At 40.4% G+C, this 17,493-nt stretch overlaps 1 protein-coding gene across 3 annotated transcripts; it reads left to right on the plus strand.

Annotated features, from left to right (window-relative positions):
* The first annotated feature begins 1,061 nt into the window (after positions 1-1,061).
* On the plus strand, positions 1,062-10,648 carry LOC107314731 (carbohydrate sulfotransferase 9-like). Of its 3 annotated transcripts, none has more exons than XM_015864261.3 (4): positions 1,062-1,277; positions 5,489-5,566; positions 6,957-7,101; positions 7,529-10,648. In XM_015864261.3, the coding sequence occupies exons 3-4, from the start codon at positions 7,008-7,010 to the stop codon at positions 8,368-8,370; spliced, it is 936 nt and encodes a 311-aa protein (XP_015719747.2). In that variant the 5' UTR covers positions 1,062-1,277; positions 5,489-5,566; positions 6,957-7,007; the 3' UTR covers positions 8,371-10,648. The 3 variants fall into 3 exon arrangements, with proteins under 3 accessions (XP_015719747.2, XP_015719745.2, XP_015719746.2); XM_015864259.3 differs by lacking the exon at positions 1,062-1,277 and adding an exon at positions 2,457-2,586; XM_015864260.3 differs by lacking the exon at positions 1,062-1,277 and adding an exon at positions 4,770-5,395.
* The last annotated feature ends 6,845 nt before the right edge of the window (positions 10,649-17,493 follow it).

Consider the following 17,493-nt stretch of genomic DNA (forward strand, 5'->3'; position numbering starts at 1 on the left):
GTTAGATAGGACTTCTAAAGTACACAACTTCTACTGTGAACCACAGGCTTGCAAAAATGCTTATTGGAAAAGAGCTTAAGAGGGCTCTTGCATTTTGAATCTCTAGGAGAGGATCAGTTGTACCTAGAAATTAGATATTTCATTATCGTCATTTGTAATGGATTTTCTTGATACGTAATGTAAACTTTCATGCTGTTGTTTTTTAAGCCTTTTGCTTATATCCACTACAGATGAAAACAGTTCAATCCTTGCCTCTTTGCAGATAGCTGATATAGATGAGTATTATCGTGTGTTCGCTTGGCTTTCTGTTCTTCAGACTTAGGAACCTCAATTCCCAAAATTCCCAATTTTGTCTTTTTCTTGTTGTTGTTTGTTTGGGGGGGAACCTTTTTTCTAGACCTCTGCCCGATTTTCTTTGCTCTTCCCTGTGCTCTCTCCATTGGTGTGCCTTCTACATAAACTGTTTTGTGGCTTTTTTTCTTTTCTATTACAGATTTGTCATATAGCTATCCCTTATATCTGTTGCTTTTAGTAGTTAAATTTGTACTTTATCCTTTCTGACCTTTTTCATTATCTTATGCTGTTCTTTCTTTCTTATCCTTAGCAGTCTGATCTGGCTTTCACTTTCTGTACATTTCCTTCTTGTGTTTCAGGTCATTGAAGACCATGTTGCTCAGCCAAGTTGGTCTCTGACCATACTTCCTATCCTCTTACTGTGTGGAATTGTTTGTCCTTGTACCCTAAACATCAATTCTTTAAGCAACTGCCAACTCTACTGAATTCCTTCTGCCTTAGCTATGTTTCCTATGAGAAATTACCTGCCGTGTGCCAGGGTTTATTACAATCTACTTGCACGGAGTCATTGGTTTGAATTGCTGTTCCTCTTTTTCTTTATCTAAAAGTAACACGCATTATCACACCACAGTTGTTCTCAACCAGATCACCTTTACCCTCATGTTCCCAACTATCCTCCCTCTCAGTTGCTTAGCAGGCAGCCTCTTGGCAAGCTGCTTTTGAAGCGCTTGGCAGGCTCTGAAAGCTGCTGTAGACCATACAAGGGGGGTGGTTAAATGCAGTTTGTTACACACAGAGACAAACACAGCACACTGCTTAGTAATATACAAATTGAGATGATCACCTACTGAAGGAAACAGTCACGTCTTTTAGCTGTGTATTCAGTCAAAAAGAGGATAAATACATATGCAGAGTGTTTCAGGTCCTTCCCCTGGAACGCGTCTGTGTGGATACAGAAACACCTTGCCTGGCCTGAAGTTCAGGTAAGAAGAATATTTAAACTTTTCTCCCTTTTCTTTGCAGACCCAGGGGTAACGTAAAACAGTGTGTTTCTTTGACCTGCTTTCTCTTTCTCTGAGTCTTGTTCTATTTTTTCATTCCTCCAAGCGGTGGTAATTTCCACTGAGGTTATCACATTGGTTCGCAATATTGGATTGTTGGTTTGTTGTCATGTTACTTTCTAATCACTTTTTAATTTATGCATATAGAAATTACCATGGAATCTCAGTAAACAAGTTGGGACGTTGTTTAGCGTTTGAAATCATACCATGATGAAGTACACCTACAGAGGGGTTTTAACTGCCTATTTTTCATTCTTTTATCTCTGCCAAGAACAGGGAAGTTGACTACACAGCTAAAATTGGATGCTGCAGGGATTCTGGTGTCTGAGAGAAAGGCTTTCATTCATTTTCTGGCTTTGCTAAGGATAACGCGCATCTTGACTCTTCTCATTTCAATACCATTTACAGTTGCATAGGATTTTTGTCAAATTTCAAGTGTTCAAACAATTTTCCATGCTGGAAATCTGCCTCTGGGTATTATTTTTTTAAAAGCCTTTCAGCAAAAATTGCTTACAGCCTTTTTATAAAGGGTGTTTTGGAAATTGATCTTTTTTGTCACATCAAGTGGTTCTGGTAACCTTTCCTCTGAGAATTTCAGGTACGTTGCTGATGTTGGAAAAAGCATTTAAAAATGAGGTTAAGGAGATTCCTCTTGTATATTCTCAGTGAAACCTCTGCTGGGTTGAGGTGGCACAGAGAAGTAAACTGAGAAGTAAGCCACCCAATTTAAATAGCAGGGCAAGCATGAGCGAGATGTTTTTGGAAAGTGCTGAGGATAACTGGCAGAACAGATTCATAGAATGAAATCAGTGGAAAGAAACTGCCTTGAAAGGTAGTGAGAAAATTGGTGTGGGAGGGAATGGAAAAGAAAATGTGTCATTTTAGTTGGGGAGATACTAAATTTGTTAGGAAAGCTAAAGAACAGCATGGGATGTGCCGAGTACAGAGCTCAGAAGTGAGAAGCGGTGAGGCTGTGTAGGAGGCTTGGAAGAGGAAGGAGAGACAAATCTGAATTGCTGGGCTCAGAAATGTTGTGTTTGAGGGGTGTGTAAAATCGACTAAGGAAATTAAGGGAGGAGTTTGGCAGTTAGAGCAAGCAAAGTCCTTGCTCATGCATGGGGAAAGCTGAACATACAGACATCAGGGTGAGACCTGATGGGCATCTGAGAAGCTGGAAACCAGGATTTGCAAACTGACAGGAAATGATATGAGGAAGCCTTTTGGATATGAGGTAAGGATTTGCTGAGACTGGGTTAAAAGCTTTAGGACTGGAGATTGGGACTTCAAGGGGGGCCCACCTGGGCTGGGACTAAGGGACAATTTGTGCCTGCACAAATACTTGTCCAGCAGGAGGGAAAGACAGTGCTGGAGAGCTACTGGGGAGTGGAGTGCAAGCAGGGGGTACCAGAATTGGAAGAATCTGAGCAGGTCGTGTGGATGGAGAGGGTGAGGGAAGCAGGTGGAAGCTGTGCTAGGGACCGCTCTCCATCAGTGACAGGAATGACATCCAGCATGCTTGAATCTCACCTTCTTAGTCATATGGGTCTCATCATTGCTAGCCCCAGGTTTGATCAGAAGATTACCTGCTGCACTACTGGTTATTCTGTCATTATTCTATCTATCTATTATACCGCAGAACTGATCAAGGTTGATAAATTATTCATCACTGACAGTGATTTTTGTGCATGGTGTTATTATGCTGCATTAAGACATTTTTTCAATAGTTTTCCAGAGTTTTTGTTATTGTTGTGGTTGCTGTTTAAAGAAACATGTTATGCTCAATTTGGTATTCAGTTCATAGGTGATGTGCTCTTGGGATGCTCCAGGGCTGTGCAGTAGGTTTCCCCCTGTCTACAGCGAAAGGGAAAAAGGGGGACGTTTTGCTGTGAATCAGGAAAGAATTTTTATGATGAGTTTGAATTATTTGCTAGAATATTCTCATGTGATTTGAGGCATCCAGGTTTTCAGACTCTGAGTGGTCGTTTGTTCTCCATTTTCTGGGTACACAAGCAGGCTCTGGAGCCATATTTGCAGGCATTATTAGCATATCTGTAGCTGAATCGGCAAGAGTACTTTGAACTTAGAGTGTACTATAATGTTAGATACTCTGAAATGTCAGGTCTTTAGTTTCAAGATTGTGATGCCTAAAACCAGAAGATATTTTAATCTTGTACTGTCTGTGATTTCCTTTAATCCTACAGTTGCCCAGCTTCTTGATACTTCAAGTGCCATAGTGTATGATGTAAACACCAGCCTTTCTGCTGAATGGCTTATCCTGAAATACAGAAGAGAGCAAAAAGGAAAGGAAAAGTAGGCCTGGATTTGTGTAGAAGGAAGGACAAATGAATACACACAGTTCTGTCGAGTCAGGCTGTTTCATGAGAAGTTGTTATTTCTTTAAAAGAGTGGGCACACCAATCATCCAAGGTCAACAGCCATTACCAGGTATCCAAGCAGAAGATGTAAATCTTGTTCTCACATGGTCTGCCAGGCCCTGAGAGTACAAACAAGTTCCTGACTAACCTTGCACACCCCCAGCATTCTCTCTACTGTGCCCAGGGCCAGATTTGCAACCTCTGGGCCATCAGCTGATGACTATCAGCCCCAGCCCCATCAAGGCCACAGAAGGGCTGGGCTCCAGCTCCCCACAGACCTGCTTGCCATAGGCCTGGCCCAACCAGCCCCACCCTTAGCACCTTGTCACCATGGCCTTTCCTGATGATCATACTGGCTGAACCTGGCCACCAACTCCAGGTCTTTGGTGTTCAGAAGCAGTGGGGATGGGTTCAGGCTGGTGGTGCCCTGCCATGCTGGCTGTGTTGTTATTGCACCTGGCTCCCAGATGCCCATTCCTATGGGAAAATCTGTCCTTCATTGTTCCTTGACAGTATCTTCTTTAACATTTGTTCTTCACAGAATTACTCATTGTGTCTTTTCTGCCCCCTTTCTCAGCCTCCTTTCCCCATAGCATCTTTTGAGCAGGCTGCATAGTGTTTGTTTCCCACTTCTTCCACACATCCTCACGGTGCAGCTCCCTGACTCTGGGATTTTTTCTGTTGGACTCTGCTGCTTTTTTCTGTGTCCTCTTTTATTCTTCCTTGCTTTGTTTCTTTTCATCCCCAAACTGGCTTTTCTTTTTGCTTGCTCTTTTATGTGGTGGTTGGTGACAGTTTTAGCATACTGGCAGCCTGAGTGGTGTTGGCATCCCAGAAAAGGAGGATTTTAAGGAGTGAATTTAAGTAAAAAATACACTCAATTTGTAAATGCTTCAGAAACAACTTCTAGAGAAGGAAGGCAACAGGGGAAACAGCAGAAACTGTTTATTGGCGGTGGTTAATGGTGGAAGGGGCTAGTGGTATGACTGATGAGAAGGTAAAGTTTGCTTTTAATTCTGCATGAGAAATGACAAGAAAAGTCTTGGAAGACAAGACAGGGAGATGAAATGGAAAAGGAGAAGTTAGTAGGCATAAAATGGTGATGTAATGAAAATAACAAGCAGCTTAATGATAGCACTGAGTAACGTTGCATTGCAGTTGCTGAGGTCAGAAAGAAACCTGGTACAGTAATAAGAGTCTGATATGACAACAGCAGAGAAGAGACTTAGTTATGTGCATGTGCAACGTTCTTTGCCAGAGGGTGGTGGGCATGGAACAGGCTCCCCAGGACAGTGGTCACGGCCCAAAGCTGCTGGATATCAAGAAAAATTTGAAGAATGTTCTTAGAAATATGACTTGAATTTTGTCTGACCCCACATGGAGACAGATCAGATTATTCTTCATGCAGTGAGCCCTTGGCTGTTTGCAGCCTGCTGAAATGTTCTAATCCACTAATGATTCTCCATGGAAAAGGGAAGCCTACCTGCAGAGACTCATGTTACTTTGCTCTCCCTTCCCTGTGTTCATCTATAACATCAGTTGGAATGGGGAGGCTGTAGTGATCAAAGGGCATACTCAGAACTGTGTCCAGCAAAGCGTGCTTTTTCCTGTTCATTTTTTGTGCATCATGCTCTCCTCACCTGTTGTATACCTGTGCATATACAGGTAAGCACGTATTTGCATTTGTCGTTTCAAAGGGATTAGCGAGGTGTAAGTAGAAAAAGCAACATAGCTGCTGAGAATGTTATCTGTTTGCAGAGATTTTCCCTGCCTTCCAGTGACTGGCCCTACTGATACCTTTCTTCACTTGTGGCTTCAAATTTGTCACGAACACACGTAAGTACTGTTGCCTTTTCGTTCTTTTAATCTGAAAAGTCCCACTTATCGTCCAGTGCAGAAGATCACCCATGTGCTCAGCTGTGGCCAAGGTCTGCCTTTGCCAAAAAGTTAGCTTGAGACACACCTATGCAAGTTTATCACCTGGAGACTTTATATCCTTATCAGCCCACCTGGTTAGTTTACTTGGAGCAAATAGTATGCCAGTGTAACTATTATTAATCTGTTTCTGAACTGTACATATATTTGTGTATATATGAACACATAGATGTGCATATTGTTTAAAAATACATAGGTTGCTCTGAAAGTAATGCCTTCTACTTATTTCCGTGGAAACTGTAACAAATACGAAGAACCACAGTAATACTATTTGTTAGAGCAAATTCTCAGCTACAAAATGCTGTTTTTCAATGTAGTCACCACTGTTAGGAATGCATTTTTACCAGCGATGAACAAGAGCCTGCATGCCACTCAGAAAAATCTACTTGGCCATCTGGAATGTGGCTTGTCTTTCACATCACTGTCACCACTGCTGAAATGTACCACCCACTACCTCACTGTGCTAACATTCGCTGTTTGATCTCCGTAAATAGTCTGCAAGCATCAATGAATGTCAATGGGTGCAGGTTTTTTTCCACATGGAAGAAATCTATTCCACATCTTTTCTTCATATGCAATTGTATATGAGACGTCATTTTGTCAGACTGCCCCTCTGGTGCCATCTGTCACTCAGCAACAAAATGCAATGGAATGTTGGTGGCAAGGTTCAAACTCTACTGCCATAGCACCAACATCCACCTCTGGTACTGTGGGCCGGAATAATAAAACAAGAGGCATTACTTCTAACGCAACTCTCATACATTTGTGTATGTGCACATGTTGAATATTAGGAAATGATTCTTCTCTGGAAGAATGAACAGGTTGCCCAGGGAGGTGATTGAGTTGCCATCCCTGGAGGTGTTCAAGAAACCAGCTAAGGGATGTGGTTTAGTGGGGACAGGTGCCCAGTTGGACTAGATGATCTAAGAGGCCTTTTCTGACCTGAGTGATTCTATGATTCTAACTCAATAGATCACATGGTGAAGGGAGAATTGATACAGATTTGAGAAAATGTTAAAAGTTGAAGATAAAATTCTGTGTTTTCTTGTAGTCTAACAATGGTCTTTTGCAGCCAAGAAAATGCCAAAACATTAGGTAAATGCCTTACTGTGTAAAAATGCTGCATGCATTTGCATAAATATTCTAACAGTTTAAGGTAGACACTAGTAAATAGTTAATATATGTGACTGTGTATTTGTTCATGTTGCTCAACTAAACTGTAAGAAATTATGTCATTTTTGTTTCTGTTGCACAAAATCTAACCTGTATTATGTTTCCTTGTTGACAAAAGGGCAGATTTCCAGTTTAGAGGTACCTTCGTCTTCCTTCCTGTGAAAATACTATGAATCCGAAGACATTAATTTTCCTTCTCCCAAATTTAATTTTTGGGATATTTCTTTTTGGGCTTTTCTTTAGCAGACAAAAAAATCTATTGGGTGAGTAATAAATTACCAGCATAACAGTTTCTAGAAGCAAGTCTACCCTTCCCAAATGTGTTAGAAAGTAATTGTGAAGCCCAAGTAAGAAAAGCTGCTGTCACTCTGATAGTGGTCTTAGTAATGTATGAGAAGATACCTACAGAGAAGATGTTTGGTATTAGAAGTGTTTAAACTCCCATCCTCCTTAGGGTAATATAGCTAGCACGCTGACAGTTTTCATTTTAATTAACTTTTCACTAAGCCGGGTAGTTTCTTGCATTCTTGCTGTAGTGGAGTCAGATGACAATAAAGAAAAGATTGATATTAACATCCTTTTTTGTTTATGTATGCAGGGAGATAGACGTAGATAATTCTTAGATAATTAAGCAAAGAAAAGGATTTGTGTATTTCAGACTAGCAGTTTAAACTTCTTCCTTTGTTGCAGGTTTTTTTCCTGACCACACTGAAGATTGGCTAACAGTTCAACGTGATCGCAGAAACACCCTGGCTTCCGTCTGCCAGAAGAACAACCTCATTAAATTAGAAAGTAAATTGGATTCTCATGTTGCAAGCCAGATTTTTGTGGAGCACAAACATAAATTTACCTACTGTGAGGTGCCCAAGGTAGGCTGCTCCAACTGGAAGAGAACTATTTTTATTCTCCAAGAAGGCTTGAATGTGGAAGCCTCTGAAATTCAGCATGACCACATTCATCGGACCTCGCTGATCAAAAGGCTGAGTGCTTACCCTCCTGGCGAACAAGAGGAATTCCTAAACAGTTACACCAATGTGATGTTCACCAGACACCCATTGGAACGGCTGGTATCAGCTTACAGAGACAAGCTGCTGCATTTTGAGCCATATTACAGTGCCACTGTTGCTAATCGGATTAAGGCAATGTTCAGGAAAAGCAAAAATTCCACTGAAAAAGTGAGTTTCCAGGAGTTTGTCAGCTTCATTACAGCAGTACCACCAAATTCTCTTGACATTCACTGGAAACCCATGTTTCTGCTCTGTGATCCTTGCAACATTCACTATGATATTCTGGGCAAGTATGAAACTCTAGGGTTAGATTCCGAGCAAGTTCTAAAGGCAATTGGTGCACCAGGGAGCCTGCGGTACCCCAGCTTGAAGAGATACAGCTCAGAGAAACGAACTAATGGAGACATCACCTTGGAGTACCTCAGACAATTGAGCTCAGAACAAATTGAGAAGATTAAAAAATTATATCAAATGGATTTTCTCTTGTTCAACTATACTTTGAAATATGAGGACTATTTTCTCTGAAACATTAATGCAGCTTAAATGGTGAAAAATTTATTTCATACAAAATGAGCTGAACTCGTTCTTACAGGTGCTTGATAGGTATATGACTGCTGAAGAGATTTTAGTGGTGTTTAGAGACATGGTTTTATTCGTTCTAAGCACTCTTATAACAAATCCCTGCCCTGATTTGCAGTACAGTGTTTCACCTATATGATTTTTTTTTTCTTTCTGATGATCATATAGATATGTTTGCTTCACGAAGACTACTTGTAAAACATAGATTTTTAGTCTGTTGGTAGGAGAAAAGGGTGAAAAATGTTGTTTTTCACAATTAGTGTTTTACAGATTTTTTTAATTAAAATGATTTTTATATATTTTTTTAAGAAAAAGATAAAGCAATAGATCGAATATTTTAGTGTTAAACCACTCTGTCTATAAAAAGCCTCAAATGTGCATCCTGTAGGAAAGAAGCAAATAACTTTAGATATCTGGAGCTGTGTTACAGAGAACTTAATACCTGACTATATTCCCTTCTGGTAGTGCTCTTAACATACAAGCCTCTTCCATCAAGCAGCATAGTCAGCAGCAGTCCAGCTAGGGCTTCCCTAATGTGTCTTCAGAGTCTTCTGATTCTTTTTACTGCCTTTGTGGACAGGGATGATCTGATCTAAGAGGAAAGTCTAAAAAATATCTTCCTTTGAGAAGAAACCAGAGGTACTTTCTAGACTGTTCAATGGAGGCAGTGCAGGATCTGAACTCATAGTGGAAATGTGGCTCTGACCAATTCTTCAAAAGAACTTAGCAACTAGTCAACACAAGTAACACTGTTCAGGCTTTTCACAGCTGTGCCTGCTGGAGACCCTGAGCCTTGGAGACTTACCTGAGTGTGATACTTAGGTGAAGGTAATATATTTCCTGTTGCTTTCTTACCTCACAGAAAGATGAATGCAAATTAACTGCAAGGTTATGGTGAGGGAAACAATGAAACGTGTGAGAAGCCATTTAAAACATAATCCATCTCTTCTGCTCTTAGGTAGCTTTGGTTTTAGATCAGGGAGATTTGTTAAGTACTTTTGCCCTGTTTTTTGGAAACCTAGTCTCACTGAAAATGATTTACTATCATGTCAATTGTAACAATTTTCAGAAACTTTCCATTAATGCAGCCTTTAGGGGATGTTGATTTCAGGAGCAAACTTAAAATCTCTTAAATCTCACTGTCAAATGGAGTTATTTCCTACCAGCTGTATCTTCAAAGAAAGACTGGCCAGGCTAGTCCTCAATCCAATGGCTCACAGTTTATTACACAGAAAAGGACAAGATAATTTGATTGCACTGGATCCTTTGATATAGAAAGGATCCAAAGCAAGAAACCTAAGCAAACTCAGCAAGACAACCTTAAAAAATAAAAATCTTTTGATTCTCTTCAGAGTGATTCGTGGCTCTGGATCACCATATTTGGTATCCATACAGTCCTACTATCCCCCAACATTCTCGCCTCTCTGGAAAGCCTGTGCTTTGCATGTTTGTTTGTTTGTTTGTTTTAAATTTAATTTATTACAATTAATACTTTATTTGTGCTGAGGCAGAGGAAGCTGGAAAAGATTCCCACTGAAGTTAAGTCTGTGCAAAAGGATGTGGCCTTTTTCTTTCCTGGATCAGATTTAGTGCCATCTCCTGCTATGTATGTACTACTCCTATCTTTTGCCAGATTGTGAGGAGGAAAAAGAGGGAAATTAAGATTTGCTTGATAACTTCCTTCAGCATGATAATTCCTTCCAGAGCCATAAGCTTCAGAACAGGTACTTCAATTTTTCTGCCACCACCAGCCAGCCTAGGAAATGTCTGAAGAAATGATACTGATGAAGGTGTTTGTCAGTACTTTAGTGTTAACACTCCCCACCAGTTTCTTGCTGTTATGCATGGGTGGCTTTCTATTCTTATTTCCTCTTTCACGTTTGTTACAGTGGTGACAGAAAATGGATGGGTAATTCATTTGTCACCAAATACTAGTCAGTAACTGGGGGCTATTGATGCAGAAAAACCTCTATAGCTATTCATGACGGACTTTGATTTAGCATTTACCTATATTCAAACTGTATTCAAACTGTATGGCAGTAAATTTCCAGGAACTACTGGCTGCTGTAATTATGTCTAGCTGGTGTGGATCTCAACAACAACAATTGTGGGGGATTCAAGAATGCCCATACAACTTCAGATGTTCTAGGAGGAAGCAGTGTACAAGAACAGTTGTGTATTATCAACACTAACAAAAGGAGGATGATAGTTAACTGCTGGAAAATAATGGATAATAATGAGGCTTCAGACATAATCCCGCAATCAGCCTGCAAGAACTTCAAGACACCTGTACACTTAATGGTGAAAAGGAGAAGACGATGATGACCTTGGAATGAAGACAACTCCCGATGACCTGGTAGAGAAATTTCTTGCACTCTCCTCCCTCTAAGTGTGCTATCCAGAATAGAGGCTCCAAGCTGAACTGGCTCCCACCCACCTTTGCAGGAGAAGAAGGTCTGGGGAACTCCTTTCATTTCAGCTCTAACTCTGGGTGTTGTTTTCCTGGGAAGAAGCTGGGTGTGTGCAGATGGGAACAGGGATAGAGGCAGCATGGAGGGGAGAGGGGCTTAGATCTCAGAGTAGATTAGAAGGGGTTGAAGGTTGCTATAATTCATCTTCTGATTTGTCATTATATTTGTTCATGATATAACTGTTGCTATGCTTTATATCTAATTACTGTAATAAACGGTAGTGAGTTAACACGTTCATCTATTTGTTCATCCTTCTCAACAACATCTGTTTTTAAAGAAAGACCACAATGCTTGGGGCTGTTCCATCAAATTAACATAGCTACAAACCATTTGTCAACAATAAATAAAAAGCCATTTGACTGCTTCAGTAGATTAATATAAGGTTGTCTCACAGGATTTTGAGAAGAGTTCAAAGAATTAGGAAGTACTGATAGACATTCCAGTTTGGATAAAATATGAAGCTAAGGTGGGAAAGGAAGAGAAGCAAAAATTCATGCGAAGTCAAATGCTGCTTTCCTTCAAGCCTTTGTGAAGGTATAAGAGATCCCATGGTTGACTGATGTACATCTACAGCAGAGAACATGCCACCAGTTATTTCCTTAAACAGACATTTCCTCCAATTTATATATATATATAATATATATATATTATCAGCAATTCTGTCCTTTAATAGTCTTAATTTTTCATACAGTTTTAAATGCATCTTAAAATAACAGGCAGCCAATGATTGGTGGTTTCTTGTTCTGAGAACTTCCCAAAGCAGTGCTGCTGCCAGCAGAATAAAAGATATCTACAGGTGAGCAGCGTGAGCAATCAAACTTCAGGTTCTTGCAGCTACACTGAATGACCTCTGACCAAGGGGAAAACCAAGTGCAAGTCATTGTTCAAGTGAAACAGCTCACAGCTGGGAGGGGACTGCTTCCAACTTCAGAATGCTAATGTGTCAAAAGATGTAATCTCTACAGTCTCCAGATTTCTTGTCCTTATCATGACATTTCTTATCTCCTTTCCAGAATTATATACCAGATCATGCTGTATGATTAAAATAGCATTAATGCTATGTAGCTTACATAAATTAAGGCAAACTAAATCAAAATAGATGGCTAATTTGTCTGATTGAAGTGCCTGAAATTGAAGGAGGCCCTCTTGGAAGTTTTGGGTGTTGAATATACGCAGGTGTACAGTTACAGTGCTGCTTCTAATAAGAATTATTTTTACAGGAAAACAAGTGATCTCAGCATACTGATTAAAATTACAGTGAATCAGGATCCCAGGAGTCCATCTGTGCCAGAATTTGTTAGCTCTCCTTTGCTGGCTCATGGTACCAATATTCCCTGCTAAGTTCCTGATTTTATCTCCTGACCCTCCCACCTATTTCTGCCTTCAGCTGCCTGACAAAGCTGTTTTTCAGCAGCTCATCAGGCCCCTTTTCTCAGGCTTAGCACCCTGGCTGTGTTTCACAGATTTTTCATTTTTCCTGCTCCAACTGGACTATCTGCAGTTACAGGCAGTCTCCACCTCTCCTTAAGCAAGGTACCCTAAGCTGTTTCCAGTCCTGTGAACTTAGGAGCATTGCATGGATTGAAAGAGTGAACTCAGGTTTGTCCCAGATTATATTCCTTTTTGTACTGTGAATTTCTTATCATTGTTAATCTTTTCATGTTGTTAAGGCTGAACCATGGTCCTACATCCAAAGGTTGCAGGACATGAGACCTGGATTCTAATCCAAACTTGAACCTGGAGCTGTTCAAACTTCAGATGCACATGGCTGGGCTTTTGGAGACCTTCGTTTTGGCGCAGCCTTGGAAATTTAACAGATCCAAGCGCCTGTAGGTCTTTGACGCTACTAACTGATTACTATGGGGCCATCTGGTGGTGAAGTGTGTGCCAGGCAAGAGTGAAATACTCGGAAACAAGAGGTACGTGCTGTCTTGTTTGTTTCAATCCTTTCGTTTTAACCTGAAGTCTTGAATCTCAAGCATCTCGTGTCTGTTCTTTCTCTCCTGCTTCTCTCCCTCTGATCCCCTCCCTCCTTAACTGGAACAAGAATTCAGTTTCAAGCAAGTTGTTTTCTTAGCCCAGTACTTTTGTCATCTGTTTGCTACAAACATCCCTCTCTAATGGATCTGAGGATTGCCCACGTTTCTCTCTTTCCTTGCAACTTGTTAGGAAACTATGGCATTATGAATTTAACTTTCCAGCTTTCTCATTGAGCTTTGACATTATGATTCAGTGTTTTTCAGTTCCCCGTGTTTGCAAATGCATTTAGTTTTGTGTGCTTTATCTCTGCCATTGGTTCACAAAGAAATTTTTCCATTCACTCTCTTGGAATATATTTTATGACCTTCATATGATCTTCCCATGGTCATATGGAAAATAAGGCATTACACAGTTATGTGCAGAGGTTCAACCTGCCATTAGGCATTCTGTCTGTGAAGTGCAGCTCAATCTTTATTATTCATCTCAGCTAAAATTCATCTGTTGTATTTACGTGATAAAAGCTGCAGATAACATTGCTTTTCAGCAATCCACATAGATGTGTATCAAAGACAGAAGGTTTTAATGAAAATGGCCAAAAACCACTTGTGAGGGAAGTGCAGTTCTTAAAATGAAAACCAATACCCACAAACAAAACCCCAGAAACTTAATTTCAGTTTTCCTATATCTTTTCAGCCCAGCATTGTCAGTTCTGAAGGTGCTTTTGTCCTCGTGAGGCAAATTCTCAAGCCTTTTGGTAAGTACTTCAATAGCATTTTAAGTGAAACTAGCTTCATTATTCCTCCAACAAATGTACAGAAGAAAATTAATTAGACTGTAGTTAGTAAAAAGGGTAACTAATTAATAGTTAATAATTAATAGTTAATCTTCCCAACTGAAAATAGACAAACAGATTCATAGATAGATAGAACTGAAACCAAAGATCAAGCTTCAGGTTGACAGCTGTCCCATTGTAAAGAACTTCATGTGATTTTTTTTCTTTGCTTTCTGTATGGTCACCATGCAGCTTTGCAAAGTGGTACAAACGTAAGGTAAATACTTTGAGTACAGGAAGAAAATATTCCAGACATTTTTTGTTTGTTTGTTTGTTTTTCGTCGTGTTCACAGGTGTTTTTTTATGCTCTTCTTGCAACCTTTAATGCAGTGGGCTGTTTGCTGGTTACACAGTACCAACAGGTGTTTATTTGCAGCATCATTCAGGCTACAATGCTGTCATTGCTTGACTTTTTAAGCGTCTTCTCAGACACTTTTCAGAGGCAGTACTGATAGAATTAGCTTTTTGGACTCGAAGGTGAAACAGAACAGGAGATACCTGCTCCAGAGAAAGCAGTAACTAACATAACCCTGTAGAAGCATCAATCCTGCCCGGCTCTGAGCACGGCTCCCCGCGGGGCAGGGCTGGGCCGCGCTATGGCCGTGACGCTGTCCGCGGTGCTGAAACGGCCCCGCACGTGGGAAACAGGCAGAACAAAAGTCAGAGTTGTTATAAGCAGATTGGCACTATTTTCAATTAGGTAAATTAAAGCACATGTTAAAAAACTCTAAATAAAACCCTATATTCTGAGTAATTTTGCACAAGAGCAAGACAGACCCTCAACATAGTAAAAAAAACAAACCTGCTTGTTCATTGCTTAGTAATTATTTCTGCTTGTCTTTTCCTTAAAATAAACTCATTAATATCTTAGAGTGCAGCTATGACATTACAGGATGTATTTGATTTTTAATGCAAAATTTGTCAAATGAACTGGCAAAGCAAACTGTGTGGAGAAAAAAATAAAAGTATTTGTTAAGAAAAAAATCATGTAGCTATTAAATCAATTCAGTAAAAAGTTTCAGGATTTCTCCAGTATTTCTCCACTTCAAAGGTAAATAAAAGCCCATGGCTGTTGGGATATAAATTTCTGCCCATACTTATGCAATAACAGCCATTATTATGAAGACTGTTTCAGCTCAGTTACCATGTCAGATTCACTGCTAGAATAAAGACTACTTTCTCTGGAAAATATTAGATTCTGCTTTTATCTTCTTTAAATCTAAACTAGTGATGCTATTTCCGCACTCTCTATAATCAGCAGAAGTTTTATAATTTATATTTTCCAATGTGTTAGACCTGGGTTAGCCTCCTGCTGAGATGTCTTTTAATTTCATCTGATAGGAAATAAGCATGATTTGCTCTTTAAATACTTCCTTGGAGCACTCAGCGAACTGGTAAAATTAAACTTCTAGAAATGACGTTGTGTGTATGCATACAGAAAGAGACACATCCTGCTTTTCTTTACACTATTATAAATAGAGAGTAAATGCACAGAATTTAATGTAATTGTTACTGTGGGAATAGGCAAAAGTCCCCATGTTCTGAGAGGGTTATAGGTAGCTAGCCAAAAATAGCAGCTGTGCTTATGTAGATCATAAAGCTCATTAGTGGTTTCACTGAAGGATTTATCTTTAAATCAAGTCTTAATACTGAATTCTCAGTCAGCTGATAGGGAACTATTGGGAATATAGTTGTCTTTAATCTCAAAACTCAGAAAAATCTATAATAATCTCAAACATAAAACAGCAACACTTCCTCTTGTTTTGTCATGAGTTTCATGTGGATTTTTTTGGTAAAAGTCCTAGAAATTAGATCTTTTACTTAAGATGACAATAGTAAAAACACAATAGGAAACTATGTGAGCATCTCAGGTGCCCTTCTATCAGCCTGCAGCCACCCTGGACTAATGCACCTGTCAAGCTAACAGTGAGTGCTGTTGCTCTCAGCACGTGCTTGCACAGCAGTGCACCTGGAGCCTCAGCTTATTCTGTTGCCTGGATATGTTGGCCATGATGCCAGCAGCAGGAATGTTGGGGATAAACAGGGAGAAAAGGCTTTTCTCTTCCCCTTCCTTAGCACAGAATAGTAATAGTCTGCAGTATGAGATAGGGCAGATGTGGGAGGAAAGTGTTTTCTCACTTCCTCTCTCTCCACTTCCATTGGAGCTCTGACCTCCTGTAGCACTTCTCTGTAGAGCAACCTTGTGCTCTATGGATCAGCAAGCCACTGCGGGTCATTTTGGTAGCAGGTTGCTGCGTGCACTCCTTCCTTCTCCCTAGCCTTATGTCTTTTCTCACCAGCGTGGCTGTCACCTTATTTATCTTGAAGCCCTTTTTCTCAGGGGCTCTGGTGTCTGGATGTGCCTGGTGTGTTTTGCCTCGCCTACCAGCTCCTGCTCTTACAACCTACTGTACGAGCCGACTGAAAAGTTCTAGCCACTTTTGTTCAGGAATATGATTTAAGGATGTAATTTGAAATTCAGCCACCAGAGGTCCCCCACAGTTTACTGCTTTCCTGTAGTTCCTCTGATCCTTACTGGGATCATTACGGCCGTGCTCACTTTCACCCAAAATCTCAATGCTCAAATCCCCTGTCAAGTCATCTCTCATATCCTTGGAATCCATATCTGAGATTACTGTCTTATGCCACTTAAACAGCATCTTCCCCGATGTTTTCCCATCAGGTTTGGACTCCCCTTTCAGGTGTAATTCTTTGGGGTGCTCACAGCTGAGCTGACAGCAGGGCTGGGCAACACAAAAGTGATTTCTGCTCATGCTGTGCTGGCCCTCAGGCTCTGGGTTAGAGGGCCAGGGTGAGGGAAAGCAGGAAAACTGCTTGTGTCATTTCACACGTACATCTTTATCAATCCACAGTAGGGTTTTAAAACTTGGTGTCTGAGGTACAGCTATACTGCTTCTGGGGTAAAAGTAGATTCATAAATCCTTTTCCACAGGGCATACACTGAGCTGACACATTCATTAAGCAGAGTTTACATCAAAAATTCTCCAACTTTTGCAGAGGAAAGCTTGAAGAGGAATTTGGCAAACAGCCCACAACATTTTAATCCGTAAAATAAATAGCTGCTACTTAGCACGGTGCTTTCTTTCACCTCATCTAACCTGGGCTCGAAGTCCCAGCCTCTTCCTGCCGATGAAGCACCCTGCAGACCCCGGCTGCTGCCCTGACGTCGCCAAGCCCTGACCCCGCCAGCTGTTCTTTTCCCCTTCCCAGAGCAATGGTGATCTCAGCTTCAGCCGCTGGGGGGAACATTCGGGCTGTGAATGGCCCGTGTGCCAGGCAGGGTCTCCATTACACCTTTCAGGGTCAGAAACCGATCTTCTTGTCCTTGAGAAGGACATTCCCATATGAAAGCTGACCCTTTTTTAAAAAAAAAAATTATTATTATTATTATTATTATTATTATTATTATTATTATTATTATTATTATTATTATTTTGTTCTGTTTTGTTCCCCTTATTACACCAGTTGGTTCTGAGATTTTGTAATTGGATATAAACGTTATCTCACTTGTATCTGTTGCATCCAAAAGCAATATGTGAATCACAACTTCCAACTACTTTTGAGGTCTTCTTAGGCCCGTGCTGAACTGAAAGATGTGGTGTTTTCCAGCTGTTGAGCTTCAAGCCATCGGTAAGGTTTCATGTGGGCAGAATTTTATCGAGTAGGCCAAACTAAACCCAAGCCTCTCCTCTACCTCATATTTAAACTCTTTTCTGTGTGAAACCCTTCAAATCTTCTACAAGTATCTTTTGTTGCATTTGTACT

This window comes from Coturnix japonica, chromosome 5 (genome assembly GCF_054131305.1).
Source record: "Coturnix japonica strain WE chromosome 5, WE-NBRP24, whole genome shotgun sequence".
Lineage (NCBI taxonomy): Eukaryota > Metazoa > Chordata > Aves > Galliformes > Phasianidae > Coturnix > Coturnix japonica.

Excerpts from the sequence above, each read along its gene's own strand:
- LOC107314731 (XM_015864261.3), top strand. The coding sequence starts at position 7,008 with ATGAATCCGAAGACATTAATTTTCCTTCTCCCAAATTTAATTTTTGGG. Across the intron at positions 7,102-7,528 it reads CAGACAAAAAAATCTATTGG|GTTTTTTTCCTGACCACACT; the intron begins GTGAGTAATAAA and ends CCTTTGTTGCAG.